This window comes from Mustela lutreola, chromosome 1 (genome assembly GCF_030435805.1).
Source record: "Mustela lutreola isolate mMusLut2 chromosome 1, mMusLut2.pri, whole genome shotgun sequence".
NCBI classification, from domain to species: domain Eukaryota; kingdom Metazoa; phylum Chordata; class Mammalia; order Carnivora; family Mustelidae; genus Mustela; species Mustela lutreola.
Genome location: NC_081290.1, coordinates 117,301,936 through 117,319,790, shown reverse-complemented (window position 1 = coordinate 117,319,790; position 17,855 = coordinate 117,301,936). Strand labels below are relative to the sequence as shown.

The window sequence follows — 17,855 nt, the reverse complement described above, 5'->3', positions numbered from 1 at the left end:
CCCAAGATAACCCATGGTAACTGTTCCCTTGTGTGTCTGTACTATGACTAGCCAAACCAGATCAGCATCATCTCTTCCTTTGGGCTGTTGCAGTAATTTCCTAACTGGCTGGTTACTCCTACTATCCATGCTTTACAAAGATTTCTTTTTTAACTTTGCTCACTGATGGCCTTCTCTATCAGTTGGAATACAATCCAGCATAGCACTATAGTCTTGGCCCTCTACAGGATCTGGCCCTCCACCTTCCTGACCCAGCTCATCTCATACACGCGTTCCCTTTACTCACACTATACTTGGACAGACCAAACTCAGGCCTGCCCCAGGGAATTTGTACTTGAGGTTGCCTCTGTCAGAAATGTCCCTCCCACTGATACTTCATTCACCTCAAATATTCCTACTGCCACACTAACCCCCTTCCCTTATCTCATCACCATGATTTTTTTTTTTTTAACATGGCACATACACTGTCTGATATTATCTGTCAAGTTCATTTGATGTCTTGTTTATATTTTATCTCCTCACTGGAATAGATACTTCCCTAGAAAAGGCACCTAGTGTCTCTTATTCTCTTTTACATCCTCTGTGCCTAAAAGAAAGTATTTCTCCTATGTTTTAATTATCTGAGAGAATCCACTGTGCATTTTGGTTGTGTGCTAGAGTTGAGGTATTCAGACCCAGGGTCTCAAGGATTCACGGTGGTCTATATAGGCCTGGATGCTTTTAAGAGAATCAACTTCTGAATCCTTAACTTCCAGTTGTGATTTTCCATACTTTTCCTTGTTTGAAAATCTTCTGAGGTTTGTCAGGTTCATCTTCCTTACTTTGCCTTTTATGATCTTCCACTTTATTTTTTTATTTTTTATTTTTTTAAAGATTTTACTTATTTATTCCACAGAGAGAGAGAGATCACAAGTAGGCAGAGAGGCAGGCAGAGAGAGGGGGAAGCAGGCTCCCTGCTGAGCAGAGAGCCCGATGCGGGGCTCGATCCCAGGACCCTGAGATCATGACCCGAGCTGAAGGCAGAGGCTTAAACCACTGAGCCACCCAGGCGCCCCATGATCTTCCAAAAAAAAAAGGAAACTTCTATCCTCTTCTGAATCTTTCTAGGATGCATTGTCTAGTCTCTGAAGATCTCCAAGGGATCAGCCAAAGGTTGTATTCTTCAGGATGTCCCTTGAGTACTCCTTAAAAAATTTGGAAGTTTCCTTATTCATAGAAATGATACTCCAAGTTACTCTCCCCTTCCTTTCTCCACCTTCCCTCCTCCTTTTCCTGTTGGAGGCCAAACATGACCAAGTGAGAATGTTGATTTGAGGATATTAACAGATTCATTTGATGATTGAAGAAGGATGTTCATTGGCTGGTTGGTTTGACAATGAGGATTGCTTTTTACAATTAGAGCATAATGACATATGTTTACGTATCTTTTCCTTAAATAGGGAAAATATGCTGATTGACAGTATTAATGAGAATATATTTAAAGCACATACAGAGCATAAAACTGCCAGAAAAAAATCCTCTGCCATATTTAAAGTAACAGAAAAATTGTTAGTGGTTAACTTTCTAAGTGTGCTAGGATTATAGAGCTTTTTCAGTTATTTTAATAAAACACTTCTGAAATTATTGTGCTAGAAAATGCGAACAACATAAAATTATCCAAGATATCAGCATAAAAAATACTTGAATCAGAGAAAACTAAAAAAGAAGTTCATCTTTCATATAGAATGTTCATGTTTATGACCTCTATCTTTTGTTATTTGCAGGCTCCGGTACAAATCTTTACCTTAAGGGTTCGTGGAGAATATTACCTATTACCCCACTCTGTCCACATTTACACTACCCTAACTTATAGCCCACAGAGAAACAAATAAACCTTCTTTAGGGAAAATTGTGCAAAGGGTGCTGCTTCAATAGTTTTCCCATCTGAGACATCAAATTCTTGAGATAGATTTCTGTTTCAAATTCTTAAAATAGAAAAGTCAGACACACTTTACATAATTTTGTAATAATAAATAATAGCTAACACTTCCTCTGTGTTGGGCCCTGGTTGAAGCACTTAACACACTATAGCTCATTTCATCCTCATAAGAGTTGCCATGGGAAGTGCTCTTACTTCCTCCATTTCACACATAGGGAAACTGAGGGTGAGAGGGGTGTTAAGCAGTTTACCTAGTGTTAATGAGTACACAAATCAGAATTCAAACCCAGAAAATGTGGATCCAGAAATGTATCCCTTAAGTTTATGTAGGAGAAAACCAGAATGAGATATTAAGTTGCTCAGAAGAAAGCTTAAAAAATTATTTTGAGAGGACTGTGACCCTTGTTCCTTAATTATTCTGTTATATTGCTGAAGTATTTATATATAGTTTATACTATAAGATTATAAAACTGTGTACTATATGTTTCATAGATGTACAGAGCACTGGGTATATACACATGCTGTTCTCTCCATCCTGTTGTTTCTCCATAGACAAAGCAAGCAGGGTGCCCTGTAGGTTCTTTCAGTTTCTGGTAACCTTCTGTTTCTTGTATGATAGATTTTCCTCCATTCTTTTGAAGCTTGGATGCATGCATGTCTGTCTGTCTTTCTTTCTTTCTTTCTTTCTTTCTTTCTTTCAAGAGAGAGCTCATGAGTGGTGGGGGAGGGCTGAGGGAGAGGCAGATTCCTCACTGAGCAGGGAGCCCAGTGTGGGACTTGATCCCAGGACCCTGAGATCATGACCTGAATCAAAGTCAGCCCCTTATCCTACTAAGCCACCCAGGCGACCTGCAAGCTTCTTTCTTTTTAAGTTTTCATTGTGAATTACAAAATGTTCTTAGATCTTGCTTATACCCTTACTTAATATTTAGTGCTGTACATGCAACTGATAGCCTAGTGAAGTCTGTGGAATGGAACAACTCTCTCTTTCTCTGTTTCTCACTATTGAACTCAAAACTCTGCACATTCTTTGCTAGTGGGTGCATTCTTTTTTTTTTCCTGCAGAATTAACATTCCCTGTGATTTGTGATTTGTGATTGGAGGGTCATTTAAAAAAGTCTTTTTGATTACTTTCTAATGGGTCTGTTATTGGAATACAACTTGGGTGCTTGCTTCGGCAGCACATATACTAAAATTGGAATACAACTTGGAATACTAAGCCATTCCCAATTACACATTCTTAGGGCAGCAACAGCCTTAAGAATATTAGCATTTAATATTGTATCATATTATTATCCCTCTATTTTTTGCATTCAGGCAGACTGATATGATTTCAGAATTTATGTTTAGCATCAGAAATACCAGGATTTAAATCTCAACTTTATCTCTCTGTCTCCAAATTTATTTATTTGACAGCAAGAATTTACAGTTATCTAATAAAGTTGTTAGGAGGATTAAAATGAGAGAACTTACGTACTCATTAAATATGAGCACATCTCTTTCTAGTGAACTTGTGACTAAGTTAAAAAAAAGTCACAAAGGCAAAAAAAGAAAATGAATTATGTTAATGTAGCTTCTTTTTTTTTTTTTTTTAAAGATTTTGTTTATTTATTTGAGAGAGAGAGAGACCATGAGCAAGGAGAGTGGGAGAAGGAGAAGCAGACTCCCCACAGAGCAGGGAGCCTGATGTGGGACTTGATCCCTGGACTCTGGGATCATGACCTGAGCCGAAGGCAGGTGCTTAACCAACTGAGCTGCCCAGGTTCCCCTTAATGTAGCTTCTTGAAAAATAAATTTTGTTTTAAAGTTATACAAAAGTGGGAACAATATTTAATTTTATAGATATATTGGTGTATATAAAACAAGGATCCTTTTGTTTGTTTCAGAACATGTTTCTGGCAATGACAGTCTCTTGTTTGATTCAATTAGAGTTAATTCCATTATCAGGAACTCTGAGCTCTATAAGTGTTACGTTAGCTACCTATCTGTATGTCTTTGAATGAAGTACTTAACCATGTGGGAATTTTTATTTCTTTATCTGCAAAAAGAAGTTCACCTTCCGGATGAACACCCAGTTGGAACTCTAATGTTCCAAGATACAAAATCTCCATCTAGTGGCAGCCCAAGTCAGGCGCATTATTCCAGATACCAAATACAGCTAACACAGCCCATTTCACATAAACATAAGTCCTTCTCTCATGAGTTCACTCTTTTTTTTTTTTAATTTTTTTATTTTTTATGAACATATATTTTTATCCCCAGGTGTACAGGTCTGTGAATCACCAGGTTAACACACTTCACAGCCCATGAGTTCACTCTTACTAATTTTTTCTGTCAAGTTAACAGTATATGACTCCATATACACTCAAGAGCAGTCAGTCATTCCTTATAGTGGTGTTTGGGGCAGGAGAATAGTCTCATTAGAAGATAACTTAGTGAATTTATTTACAAAGTTTAAGGTGTGTGTGTGTGTGTGTGTGTCTTTATGTGTGTTTCAAGATTTTATTTCTTTGACAGAGACAAGAGAGGGAATGCAAACAGGGGGAGTGGGAGAGGGAGAAGCACACTTCTGGCGCACGGGGCTCGATCCCAGGACTCTGGGATCCTGACTTGAGCCAAAGTCAGATGCTTAACAACTGAGCTACTCAGGCACCCTGATGTGTTTTTTTACAAAGAAAGAAATGAGCTGAATTTACTGTGTTCCCTTTATTGTAATATATATTATGTAGTTCCTCTCAAAATTAAATTTTAAGTAAAAGGACAATGTAGGTAATAAAATAAACTTTAATAAGTATTTGGTAAAATCTTGTTTTAATTATATTTTATGGATCTAGAATAACTCTATTAATTGTTGATTTATCATTGGCCTTTTCTACCAATTTAAAATGTATCTGATACAGCCTGAAATAATTTCAATCTGTTACTGTATCAGAGAATTTAATATTAAAATGTGTTAAATATCAGTTATGCCTTCCTTCCTAAATTCTAAAAACTCTATCCACCTGTGTTATAATTCATGTATTACAAATTACAGTTTTAAATAAAAAGAGAAAAGTAAGAATATATGTATATGATTTGGTCAAATTCAACAATTATTTAAGCAAATAAAGTATAAGGAGAAGAAAGAACCTTGTTACCACATTTCTGGATTTACCGTGTAATAAATAGACTGCATCCCCAAATGTCCTCTTGCTCTCTTTTTATTTTATTTACAGATTTTATTTATTTATTTGACAGAGAGAGAGGTCACAAGTAGGCAGAGAGAGAGGGAAACAGGCTCCGTGCTGAGCAGAGAGCCAGATGCGGGGCTCGATCCCAGGACCCTGAGATCATGTCCTGAGCCAAAGGCAGAGGCTTAACCCACTGAGCCACTCAGGCATCCATTGCTCTCCTTTTATAAAATATTACCGTATCTATGAGATACAGTACTGTGAGAGCAATACTCTCTAGAGCCTTACTTTCACTTAACTATGATGTAGTATTGAATCTCACTTATTGCTGACTTTGAAATGGAAAAAGTGATATTCAAAATATCATTTTATTATTAGCTCTGTATGTATGTGTATGTGTGCACATGTGAGTGTGTATCCTAAATTTCACAGATGGTATGCATGCGTTTTAATAAATTAGAGGGACTCACAGAATTCATCTATTCAGTTCTCTGATTTTATGAATGGAGAAACAGAGTCCAGGAGAAATTATATCCACAGATATATTGTGAAACAGTGTCATTGACAAATGTGATCATTGCGTGTTGAATTCAAAGAAAACACTTTTTAAAAAGTCACAACAAATCCAAGATTCTGTTTTTAAAATGATTCTGACAGAATATGTACACCATGCCAACACATAACTGAATGGAAATGAGTATATTCTGTAACATGCTGCCATTCGCATTATGAAGGATACAACTACAACAGTATTTGTAAGAAAGGAAAGGCAGTAATGATTTGTGGGTATGCTCATTTCTTTTTTTCCGTCTAATCAGACCAGTGCTGACTTCGGTTATACTGATCTATGTTTATATTTAAATTGGAACAGACATTGAAGATGTTGAATTCGTATTACTGCCTATGCTGATTTGTATGGTCAGGTATCTGTATTACTGATCATATATACACAGACACAGTTACAAGTGTTACATCTTATACAAGATATAAGTGTTGAGTGTAGCCATCTTTAAATGTAATCTCCTAATAGGTATTCTAATTTGTATTTAAAAAATTCTTTCCCTCTAGTTTTGAGTCATCTTATAGTGACCTATGACAGTATTTTCCTTTTCTTATTTATATTTGTGTTTGTGACCATGAGCTGTTTAATGTAATATTGTAAATAAAATTTTAAAAATTAAAGGATAGATATTTACAACATATCATAGAAACAAAATAGGCTACTATCTTTGTAAACATTTCATACTGAAGTTTTTTACAAAGCAATACATATGTTATACTCTTTAGAAAAGAATGGAAAATGTTAGAAAATAAATAATAAATTTGAATTGATGTATTTGAATCTGAATTATCTTTAAAATACAAATTCTAGGGATGCCTGGGAGACTCAGTCAGTTAAGCATCTGCCTTCAGCTCAGGTTATGATCCCAGGGTTCTGGGGTCAAGTCTTATAACCAGCTTCTTGCTCAGTGAGGAGCCTGCTTCTCCCTCTGGCTAAAGCTCCCTTTGCTTGTTCTCTCTCTCTCTCTCTCTTTCTGACAAATAAATAAAAAATATTAAAAATAAAATACAAGTTCTATACTTATATATACATATAAATATAACTATACATAGTTATAAGTGGATAACTGAAAAAAACTCATATTTTTACATTCTAACTTCCAAGAATTAGTCTTCCTTCAATTCAAAAGGGAATTTACTTTTATAAGATACCATTTATTAAAAAAAAGTTAGAATTTGCAAATATATTTGGAGATTTTCATTTTTCATTTACATAAAGGACTTGAGAATTAACTGCAGTATATCTTAAATTGGTTTTGAAAGTTGTAGGAAAATCAACCTCATTGTTAAAAAGGGAGATCTCCTGCACCCTCTGCTGATATGAAAGCACAACTGCAGGTTATTTATTAAAAAGTTGCTCCTTTAGTTTTTAGTAAAGAAAATAAAATGTATAAAATGTTTGAAGAGATTATTGGTATTTATATTTTGTCCTACTGGGTCAATTATTATTTATTTTCAAGTTATTTAGCAAAACCATTTTCCCAGGTGTTCATTCTCCTTCTTCCAGAAGTAACTGCTATTACTAATTTTGAGGTACCTTCCAAGTAACTTTTAGCATATTTACATGCCTGGATCCTTTGACGTTATATAATCTTGATAGTTATACAGTTACACTAACTTAATTTGAATTTTTAAAGGATTATTTATAAAATTAATTCATTAATTCATTCTTATTGTTAAAAATTCATCATATTAGATATAACACTAATGTCCTCATTGAGGACAGCCCTCAATACAAAGGACCTATTCAAAGATAACCCCTGTTTACACTCTGAAGTACATCACTGCAGAATTTTTTCCTATGCATATATTTGTAAATCTGTAGAATATTTATTATTTTTAAAATTTCATAATATATTTGTGATTTATAGGACATATCTTTTAGCTCTTTTATTTTTTTAAAGGTTGTGCTTACTTACTTGAGAGAGAGCACGAGCAGTGGGGAGGGACAAAGAGAAAGGGAGAAACAATTTCCCCACTGAGCAGGGAACCTGACGCCCACTGAGCAGGGAGTCTGACGTGGAACTAGATTCCTAGATTCCAGGACCCTGGGATCAGGACCTGAGCTGAAGGCAGACACTTAACGAACTGAGCCACCCAGGTGCCCTTGATTTTATTAATTAAATGCATTGGAAGTTGTTTTCTATTTCAGTTTATATCTTTTACCTTATATGTTTAGCTCTTACACTTTTTTAGAATAGGTAAATAATATTTCATTTAAAAATTCTATTATTGGACATTTATGTTACTTTTAATTTAACTTATATAAACCAACTCTGAAAATTCCTTTACATCTTTCTTTGTGCAGATGTGTGAACATTTTTCTAGAGTAAATGCCGAGAAGTGAAATCCCTTAACTTGGTATTTTGATACATAATTTTCTCAAATGACCTTAATAATTTGGGCTCCTTTTTAAGTATCTGTAAGTACCACTTCACTCACCCAAACTTGATATCATTTAGTTTTAAACTGTTAGTGGTAAGAAATTGTATCTTGCCATTTTTCCCGATTAATAGTGGAGTTGGAATATTTGTTCATAACATTGATTAAAGATTTGTGTTTCCTCAATTTCCATCTGTATTCCTTGCTACTTTTTTTGGGGAGGGGGTATTTCTAATAGGCTTATAGGAGTTCTTTCTATGTTCCCCAAGTACTAATAGGTTTGAATATCTTTTCATAAATTCGTTGGTGATGTACATTTTTTCTGGGAATTGCTTGTTCATATTCTTTACTCATTTATTTGATTTTTAAAAAATTAATCTATAAGAATAATTCATATGTTCCAGATAATCAATCCATTGGATGCCATATGTGCCTCAAATTTTTTTTTTCTCATTCCTTAGAGAAGTCTGCAAATGGTTAACTGGCATGAGAATACAAAAGATCAGCCATATCTCAAGACATCAGTTAGTGCTCCAGGTCCCGTGGGATCAGTCTGAAGTTAGTCTGCATTGGTGACCACATATCTGATTAGCTTTTCTCTCTGTCCTGTCATAGTTCCTTTCTTAACCTTTTCCTGAGACTAATTCTCTAATAAATTGCTTGAACAAGAATCCCTTGCTCAGGCCCTGCTTCTAAGAAACCTTACCTAGGATGCTGTGAAGATTTTTTTTCCAAAATAATATTTTGAAACCAACATAAATTTCTCCAATATGAGATATGATTATACAAAATGATAGTTTTTCTTTATTAAAAAACATACATACTTTTATTTATTTTTTTAAAGATTTTATTTATTTATTTGACAGAGAGAGATCACAAGTAGGCAGAGAGGCAGGCAGAGAGAGAAGAAGGGAAGCAGGCTCCTCACTGCGCAGAGAGCCCGATGCGGGGCTAGATCCCAGGACCCTGGGATCATGACCTGAGCCCAAGGCAGGGGCTTTAACCCACTGAGCCACCCAGGTGCCCCACATACATACTTTTAGATGTGTGCTATCCTCTTTAAAGTTGTGTATTTGTTACCCTGACATTGGCATTGCTCAAAAAATTTATCAGATTCATCTTTTGGGAATTATGTTTTGAGCCTAAGACACAGTCTTTGAATATTCATACATTCAGTTGTTAGCTATTTGCTCCTTAAAGTCTAAATTATTCTGTTAAATATAAAAAACTAAGACTGAGTAATTGAACTCAATATATACTTAATGAAAAATTGAACTGAAGTCGTCAGGAAGGAGATCAGCATGATCAATAATATTCTGGGTCAAAAGCAAGACAGTTGAATGGAATTATTTGTAAGAGACAAAATAAAAAATGCAACCGTGGCCACATCGGTATTTATTCACATATATCAGTACCAATTCTAAGCCCGGTTGACATGTAGGTATTGTAGCTTCTAGAAATCACTCTGTCCTGTTGAGGATTGATTCAGGAAATGACAGTATTAGTCTATGAGTAGACAGAATTAGAACTTCCAGGTGACAGTGTTTTGGAATGTTCTAAGTTGAATTAAAAAACGTTTGTTGTGAAACAGTACAAACATGGTTAATTGTTCTTGGTAAATAAATTACAGTTATTAAATCCTTTATCATATATTAGACCCTATAGCAAACGCTTTTTGTGTGTGTGTTTACTAGATCCTGATGAAAATTCCTTAAGATAGGTGCGACTGTTTATCTTCACGAAGAAACTCAGGTTCAGGGATACCATACATAACCTGTTTCAGCCACTCTCAAGTCACACAACTCACGTGTAACACCAAATTGAAGTCTAGACTTTCTTGTGTCAGAGTCTGCATGCTTAACAGTTATACATTCATTGGGTGTAAATCCCAGCAAGGAAATTACAGTGTTCTTTAAATGTAAATGTAGTGTCATTTACCTAAGCCTGGTCACATGTAGATACAACTTTTGACTTTGTTCACATAAATTCTATCAAATCTCTGGCCCAAATCATCCTTTTTATGTCTTTTTACTTTCCGTTGTCTCTTCTGGTAACTAAATAACTAAGATCATATAGGGCTTGGTCTCAAGATTACATGTCTTACTAAATATGCATCAGGACCCCTTATCTGCCATCAATTTAGACAGGGAACTCCTGTGCTTCCCTAAATCCTGCTGTAATAATCTCTTTGAAATGTATTCTCCTTTCCTATTGTAACAGTTCCCATTATCATGCTAATTTGGCATCACTCATTCTCTTTTTTCCAAGGAGATTGATTCATACAGATCTCATTAGGGGCAGTCTATCTCTGTTTACATATCATCTTCAGAGTCAAATAATTTTTAATAGTTACCTTCCCTAAAGGCAGGTATTTCCAATATAAGCATTTCTTTGTTTGGATTATTTTCTTGTTCATTTGTTGAAAAGACCTTCATGTACTCAGTGCGGCTACATTATTTTTGCAAATTTAATAATTTGCACATTGAGCATACCTGATCAATTATATGGTTTCTGACTCTTTCTGACATCAGCTGGCAATCTTATTTTCTTTCCTGTGATCACCCACGTGGTCCTGATCCGTCAGTTTTTGAATTTATCTCTGGTTGCCCTCATTAACCCTGTGGCTGAAGTGGCCCTGTTCATGTTGTGGTAGTGATTTATCTGTTAAAAATGCTCCCATTAGGGGCGCCTGGGTGGCTCAGTGGGTTCGGCCTCTGCCTTCAGCTCAGGTCATGATCTCAGGGTCCTGGGATCGAGCCCCACATGGGGCTCTCTGCTGAGGAGGGAGCCTGCTTCCCTTTCTCTCTCTCTCTCTCTGCCTGCCTCTCCATCTACTTGTGGTATCTCTCTGTCCAATAAATAAATAAAATCTTTAAAAAAAAATGCTCCTATTAGTTGCCCCTTCATTTAAGGGAAAAACAGTAAAACATTTTAGAAATTTACATAAGAGGGGCACCTGGGTGGCTCAGTGGGTTAAGCCTCTGCCTTCAGCTCAGGTCATGATCTCAAGGTCCTGGGATCAAGCCCCACATCAGGCGCTCTGCTCAACGGTGAGCCTGCTTCCTCCTCTCTCTGCCTGCCTCTCTGCCTACTTGTGATCTTTCTCTCTCTCTGTCAAATAAATAAATAAAATCTTAAAAAAAAAATTCACATAAGAATGATTTACACCATAAAGTTAAAGAATGTTGAGGTGTAAATTGCATGGCTTTGTAATAGGAAGAGTCTAGATGGGAAGGCTTTCCACTAACCTTAACCACCTAACAGGTTGTGAGCTTCATTTAAATCTGTGGCTAAATGACATAATCATCAGATAAGATTGTTTTGGAAACTTCTTCAAGCTTTTATTTTATTTAATTTTGGTAAAAGTCTATCAATGCCCTTTGATATGTTTACATATAATTTATTTTCTGCCATCAGGTTCTTAATGTTGAAAAATTGTTACCAAGAGAATATTTGGTTTCTGTGAGTTTCCTTCTACTTCATCCCGTGTTATAGATCTTCTTTTCAGCATGATCATTTAGGCTCTATCGGGCTAGGATCTAGCTGAGATCAGATTTTCTTCATGCAACATTCTGCACAAATCTTTTAGATATTGATCATTGTTTTTAAGTTGCAATTAAAATGTATACTTTGGGGAGGTTCATCATAAGGGATTGGAATACTGATCTTGATTTATGTATGCGCCCCCCAATATTATTAGGTGACTTTTAAAATGGAGTAATTGGGGCAGATTTTGATAAGTAGCTCATTTTTATAATCACTTTATGCCCCACTTGCTTGAATGCATTGCATCAGAAAAGGAAGAAACTAGAAATATATTCAGTATCAGAAGAGTGCTAAGTTTATTTCTGATGTTGTACCTTCTCATACTTAAAATTATTAACTATATTCTAGCTCATGCTACTGGTAAGTGGTAGAGCTTGGATTTGAAACTCTTTTTTATTTTTGTTTTTGTTTTTGCTTATTGCTTATTGCATGTGTGTGTGAGTGTTTTCTGTTTGTTTAGTTTTACAAACTAAACATCGCGAGTTTGGAGAGAAAGACAAATGATACTTAGGACTGTCTCAGATGTGGGCTGTCAGGTGACTTCATCTTTGGCTTATGGTGACAGGATACGAGGGGTATTCAAATTCTAGGAAAATATTTGAAGAAATATTGGGAAAGAAAAAGATGAAGGGGGTTTTGTTTTGTTCTCTTACTTGCACAGATAGACATAGCTCTCTGTGTATGTGGTATTCAGTTTCCACAGTGATTGGTTCTTTGTATGCTTTCATATAATGCCTTTGAAATCATAAAAGAACGTGTGTGTGTATGTGTGTGCATGTGTATTTCAGTATTTATTTTGCATTTACTCCATTTTAAGTAGGTAACATTAACAATACGTATAGCCCCTTTAGCTGGAATTTGTATTTTTCTGAACCATGCCAAATAAGATTCACCTCTCCTTTTATTCAGAATAGATCTATTGTATGATGTTGCACTCTCAGGGGTAATGACAGTGTTTGCAAAAGTTACAGAAATCACTGAATAAAGTACTTCTGGTTTTTTTTTTTTTTTTTTTTTTTTTTGTTGTTGTTGTTGTTGTTGTCGTTAAATTCGGTGTTAAAGAGCTAAGGCTACCATTTATTCCATTGAGATCAAACTGAATTTCATATCACTTTCAGTAGGGTCAAGTTATGCGTCTGTGTAGTGGGATTGTCTACAATAGTCTAATTTTTTGTTCATTCATATTGCTTTAAAGGTATAGTTAGAAGACACTCTTCTTACATAACAAATTTGCTTTCTTTGAGAAAATAACGTTCATAGTAGTAAAGGCCCCTGGAAGAGGGGCAGGTCTAGTTCAACCTATATTTTTTTAAGGATCTATTATAATTGAAGTGATATGACTTCTGAACCAAGAAATATTAGAGGGGAACTGAGAAAATATGTTTATTCTATCTGACTTGGAGATTTATAAAAATACATGAAAATATACACAAGGTTTATTAAGAAATTAAAAGGTGATTGTCATAATAAAATTATAATAAAAATAAAATTAACATGTTGCAGTCTTTCGTTAATAGTTAATATGATGATATATTGTTTTATTCAACTTGTTCAGCATTGTGTTTCTAGAGCATTTTCAGATGTAAGCAAATTTTAGATTACTGAATGATTTTATAGTTGGAAAGGCTTTCAGTTAACATATGAATCTCTAAAAGTTGTTATTTAATATAATTAACCTCAAAATTGCAGCATTTAGGGCGCCTGGGTGGCTCAGTGGGTTAAGCCACTGCCTTCGGCTCAGGTCATGATCTCAGGGTCCTGGGATCGAGTCCCGCATCGGGCTCTCTGCTCAGCAGGGAACCTGCTTCCTCCTCTCTCTCTCTCTGCCTGCCTCTCTGCCTACTTGTAATCTCTCTCTGTCAAATAAATAAATAAAATCTTAAAAAAATTGCAGCATTTATTTATGGTAGTGAGGCAGAAAATAGGTTTATTTAGGTTTGAAATACCGATGTATTGAAGTTAAAACTTTATCTTCTGAAATCCTTTTACTCTACGGGTACTAATTATGTATTATTTTAGACACTCAGGTCTCAAAGCAAAGCAAAGATGCCTTAGTGTTCAGTCTCTCTCAAATAAATAAAGTCTTAAAAAATAATAATACTTTTTTTCATGATTTCACTCTTACTGATGCTTTAGTTAACATCATTCTTAATTGTGATTTTTCACTAATGTGCATGATTTGTTTCCATTCAATGCCTAGTGAAGTATTTTGTCGTAATTGGAGCATTACTAACCATTACGATTTTTAGCTGGTGGTGAATCTATGGTTATAAATGCATTAATGTCAAGATATTTACCATTATTACTGGATATTTTCAGTATTTGTGTATATTGAAATATTTCTTGGCCTTTTTTTTTTTTTTAACATTTCTTGCTCTTGTGTCAGCATTTATTTATTTAAAATTTTTTTGGTATCTGCTTTGGAAATTAGAAATTGGTTAACTTAGATTTAACCTTGGAGGCAAATTAGATATTTTTAATTTTTGAGATTTTCTAAGAGCCTAAGCGTCTTTGTTTATATTTTAAGCTTTATTCTCCCAAAGGCTTTTAAGAATATGTAGATATTTTGGGAGTGTTTTACACATAGTTTGATTTAAATTCAAATTTAGTGATGCAAGTAGAAAACATTTAATAAAAATCATCTAATGCAAATCTGTTAGATTTTATATTATTAGGGACAAAATACTAAATATTTTTCAGTGTGAATCTGAAAGAGAATACTTTTTAAATTTTTGTTACATACTTCTTCAAGACTGTGAAGGTATTTTACTTGTTCAATCTCATAATCTTTCCATAAGAATGATAAAATGGAGGGCTGGTCATTTTATGTAGTATTTGTTATTGTTCAGTTAGGTAGTTTTGGTTGCAAAAAACAAAAAAATGAAACAGTCTGATACAAGTTCATGCAGGGGGTATATACAGTTAAGGAATTATGTGAGATATAGAAACAAAACAAAACAAAGCAAAACAGGAACCAATCACAGCACTTTATGAAAGTCAGTGAAAAATGGCAGTCATCAGAATGGCAGGACTGACCATATAAGATAAAAGTAGGCATCTCTGGAATGGAAGCATAGGGGGACCTTCAGCAACACAAGGTTTGGCTCTTTCATCTTTTGAAGGCAGAATTACTATGCTGATTCTGAGCGGATCCTGTGGTTACATAAAGATTATTTTCTTATTCCTGCTTTACCACTTATTAGCTGAATGATAGAAAGTTACCTTTCTGCTGTAAAATGATGACGTAATACTATCTGCTTCTACAGTTAGAAGCATTACAAGAGATAATCTGTGTCAGAAAAGTACTTGGTACATCACAGTTAATGAACTGTAGAGCTGCCACCTTCACCTTCTCTTCTTTCTTTTTCTTCATCATCAGCACCCGACATTAATATGGTTCATAAATTTTCAATGCTTCTGCTTTTGTCAGTATGTATTCTTACTTGTCTCAACATTACCAGTTTAATTAGTTGTCATTCAAGTCTTGTCTTCAACTCAAAGGCACAGTTTCCTCATAACCTAACCTTGTTTATAACCCTGCACTGTATCCTTTGTGGTTTAGTTTCCTCTGCCAGAGGCCTGAATATCTCTAACTGCCCCAAAATCAAACTGCAAGGAGAAGAATACTTCCAGTTTTGTTTTTCTTTGACTGAAGATTCTAGTGTCTGATCATCCCTTGGTCTGGTCTGTGATTGTTAAGTTCAGATCAGTAACCTGTTGAGTCCTGTGATGGATGTTATCTACTACTGGCCAATAGAGGTAGAGGTGGGTCTTTTTACCCAGAAAGAAGTGATTATGGCAGTCTCATGCCTACTACATCTAAAACAGTAGACATAGAAAGTTAGGATCAAACAACTTACCAAATGGAACTAGTGGGAGTAGTAAAGCTGGATCTTGAATAGTCATCTTGTGTCTCTCAACCCAATAATCTTTTCAACAGACTAAGCATTCTTGGTAATCTTGAAATATTTGAGCCATTATAAAATTGCGGTGCAAATTATTGGATAATCTTGCTACTTAAAATTTCAAAAAAATCCTTAAGTATCAAAATTTTATTATTTGTTATTTTAGTATGAACTGAATTCTATTCCATGTCCTGAAAAACAGTGTTTTGTTTTGAAATGTCTTTATTTTTATAATTTATAATTGAATGCGACTGACTTGTTCTTTTTGTTTTAACCTTTTTCTAGGCTGCTAAGTTGGCTCTCACAGTGCAAGCCTTGGAGTCCCAATGGGGGACTCAGGATCAAGACGATCTACCCTGGTCTCCCGGTTGCCAATATTCAGAAAAAGTATTAGCAGAAGACATGATTCTCTTCCTTCCTCACCCTCCTCCAGTAATACGGTTGGTGTCCACAGTTCCTCTCCTTCTAGCACTAACTCAAGCTCAGGTAGCACAGGTAAACGCAGGAGCATATTCCGTACTCCTTCCATTAGTTTCCACCATAAGAAGGGGAGTGAACCTAAGCAAGACTCTACCAACCAGAACCTTAGTATTTCAAATGGTGCTCAATCTGGTCATAGCAGTATGCCAAAACTGAGTTTGGAAGAACATATTAAAACCAGGGGAAGACATTCTGTTGGTTTTAGCAGTTCACGGAATAAGAAGATAACAAGATCTTTAACAGAAGATTTTGAAAGGGAAAAGGAGCACTCAACTAATAAGAATGTTTTTATAAATTGCCTAAGTTCTGGCAAAAGTGAGGGGGATGATTCTGGATTCACAGAGGAACAAACTCACCGTTCTGTTAGGCAGTCAACAAAGAAGCTACTTACTAAATCCTTTTCATCTCATTATAAGTTTTCTAAAGCAGTTCCACAGAGTCAATCCATTTCATTGATACAACAGTCTGGATTCTCATTGGAAATTACACAATACCAAGAGAGAGAACCTGTATTAGTAAGAGCTTCTCCATCTTGTTCTGTGGATGTAACAGAACGGGCAGGAAGTTCTTTACAGTCTCCATTGCTTTCTGCTGATCTTACAACAGCTCAGACACCTTCAGAGTTTTTAGCCTTGACTGAAGATTCTGTGTCTGAAGCGGATGCATTTCCTAAAAGTGGAAGCATGGCATCCCACTGTGACAACTTTGGCCACAATGATTCTACCTCTCAGATCTCTTCCAATCCTGCTGATGTTACAAAGACAACAATAGACCTTATGGGAACTGTTCCCTGTGCAATTATGTCTCCTGGAAAATACAGATTAGAAGGCCGGTGTAGCACTGAATCTAATTCCTTATTAGAAACCTCTGCTGCTAATCAGAAGGAAGTGTTATTGCAAATCACCGAACTACCTGTTATGAATGGGAACAACTCAGAGACTCACCTATCAGGAGATATACAAAGAGAAGAACATATGGTAGTACAAAATGGTGAAACAATGTTGGCGACAAGCTCCCCAAGGAAACTTGGATTTTATGAGCAACATAAAGCAATAGCTGACCGTGTTAAAGGGATTCATCCTGTTTCAGATTCAAGGATAATACCTTCTTCTGGTGATCATCATATTTTTAACAAAACAGCCTATGGATATGAGTCAAACCCTGCCAAAGGTATGGTCAGGTTTTTTTTTTTTGTATTTTAAATATGAAATAGAATTTTCATTCTAATTTATTTAATTTTCTTATTCCAGCTCATGAATAGAAACCACCTTTTCCTTATTTTCCACTCTCTAGTCTTTTTTCTTATTTATAATTCGTCTTAAATATTTTCTCTACTTGATTTTAAACTTACTTCACTTGTATTATGCTAAAATGTAATTTAGCAATATTACTCATTTTTCTTAGTTGTGTTGTTTAGATCCTGGCCCTCAGAAGAAAGAGGAAAGAAATTAATTTTATTTGGAATGTGGCTTTATCTAAAATAAGGATTTCCTTTGTTAGAGGAAATGGTAGAGTATTGGTGTTTCTTAGTCAATGAAATTAATTTTATTTCTTAGTCAATGAAATGGATATATTCCAGCCAAAGTCACTATAAAAGAAATTTCCATAATTTAAATTCTAGTTCCTTTTTAAACAAAACTTGAATTATCTATGTTTCAGCACAAATAAATATAAATCTTTAAATATAATAGGCTTATAAGATTTAAAAATATTGTCCTTGGATCCTAGATACTAGTTCTAATCTGTCTCTGTCATTAAATACCTGTGTAGCATTGGGTACTTTCTGTTTGGTTAAAAAACGTGGGGTGTGTGGAAATGGGTGGCTGAATTATTACAGTATGTCATTTAACAGAAAACTTTGTTATTTAAATTTCATTTAAGAAAACTGTTGAG

General features: G+C 35.1%; 1 protein-coding gene across 2 annotated transcripts in view; it reads left to right on the top strand.

The window, feature by feature from the left end:
- Positions 1-17,855, top strand: part of CCSER1 (coiled-coil serine rich protein 1) — a 753,833-nt gene that overhangs the window by 130,784 nt on the left and 605,194 nt on the right. For both annotated transcript variants that reach the window (XM_059172757.1, XM_059172747.1), the window contains exon 2: positions 15,768-17,132. In XM_059172757.1, the coding sequence (XP_059028740.1) occupies positions 15,809-17,132 (1,324 nt within the window). In that variant the 5' untranslated portion in view covers positions 15,768-15,808. The remainder of the gene's footprint in view (positions 1-15,767; positions 17,133-17,855) is intronic.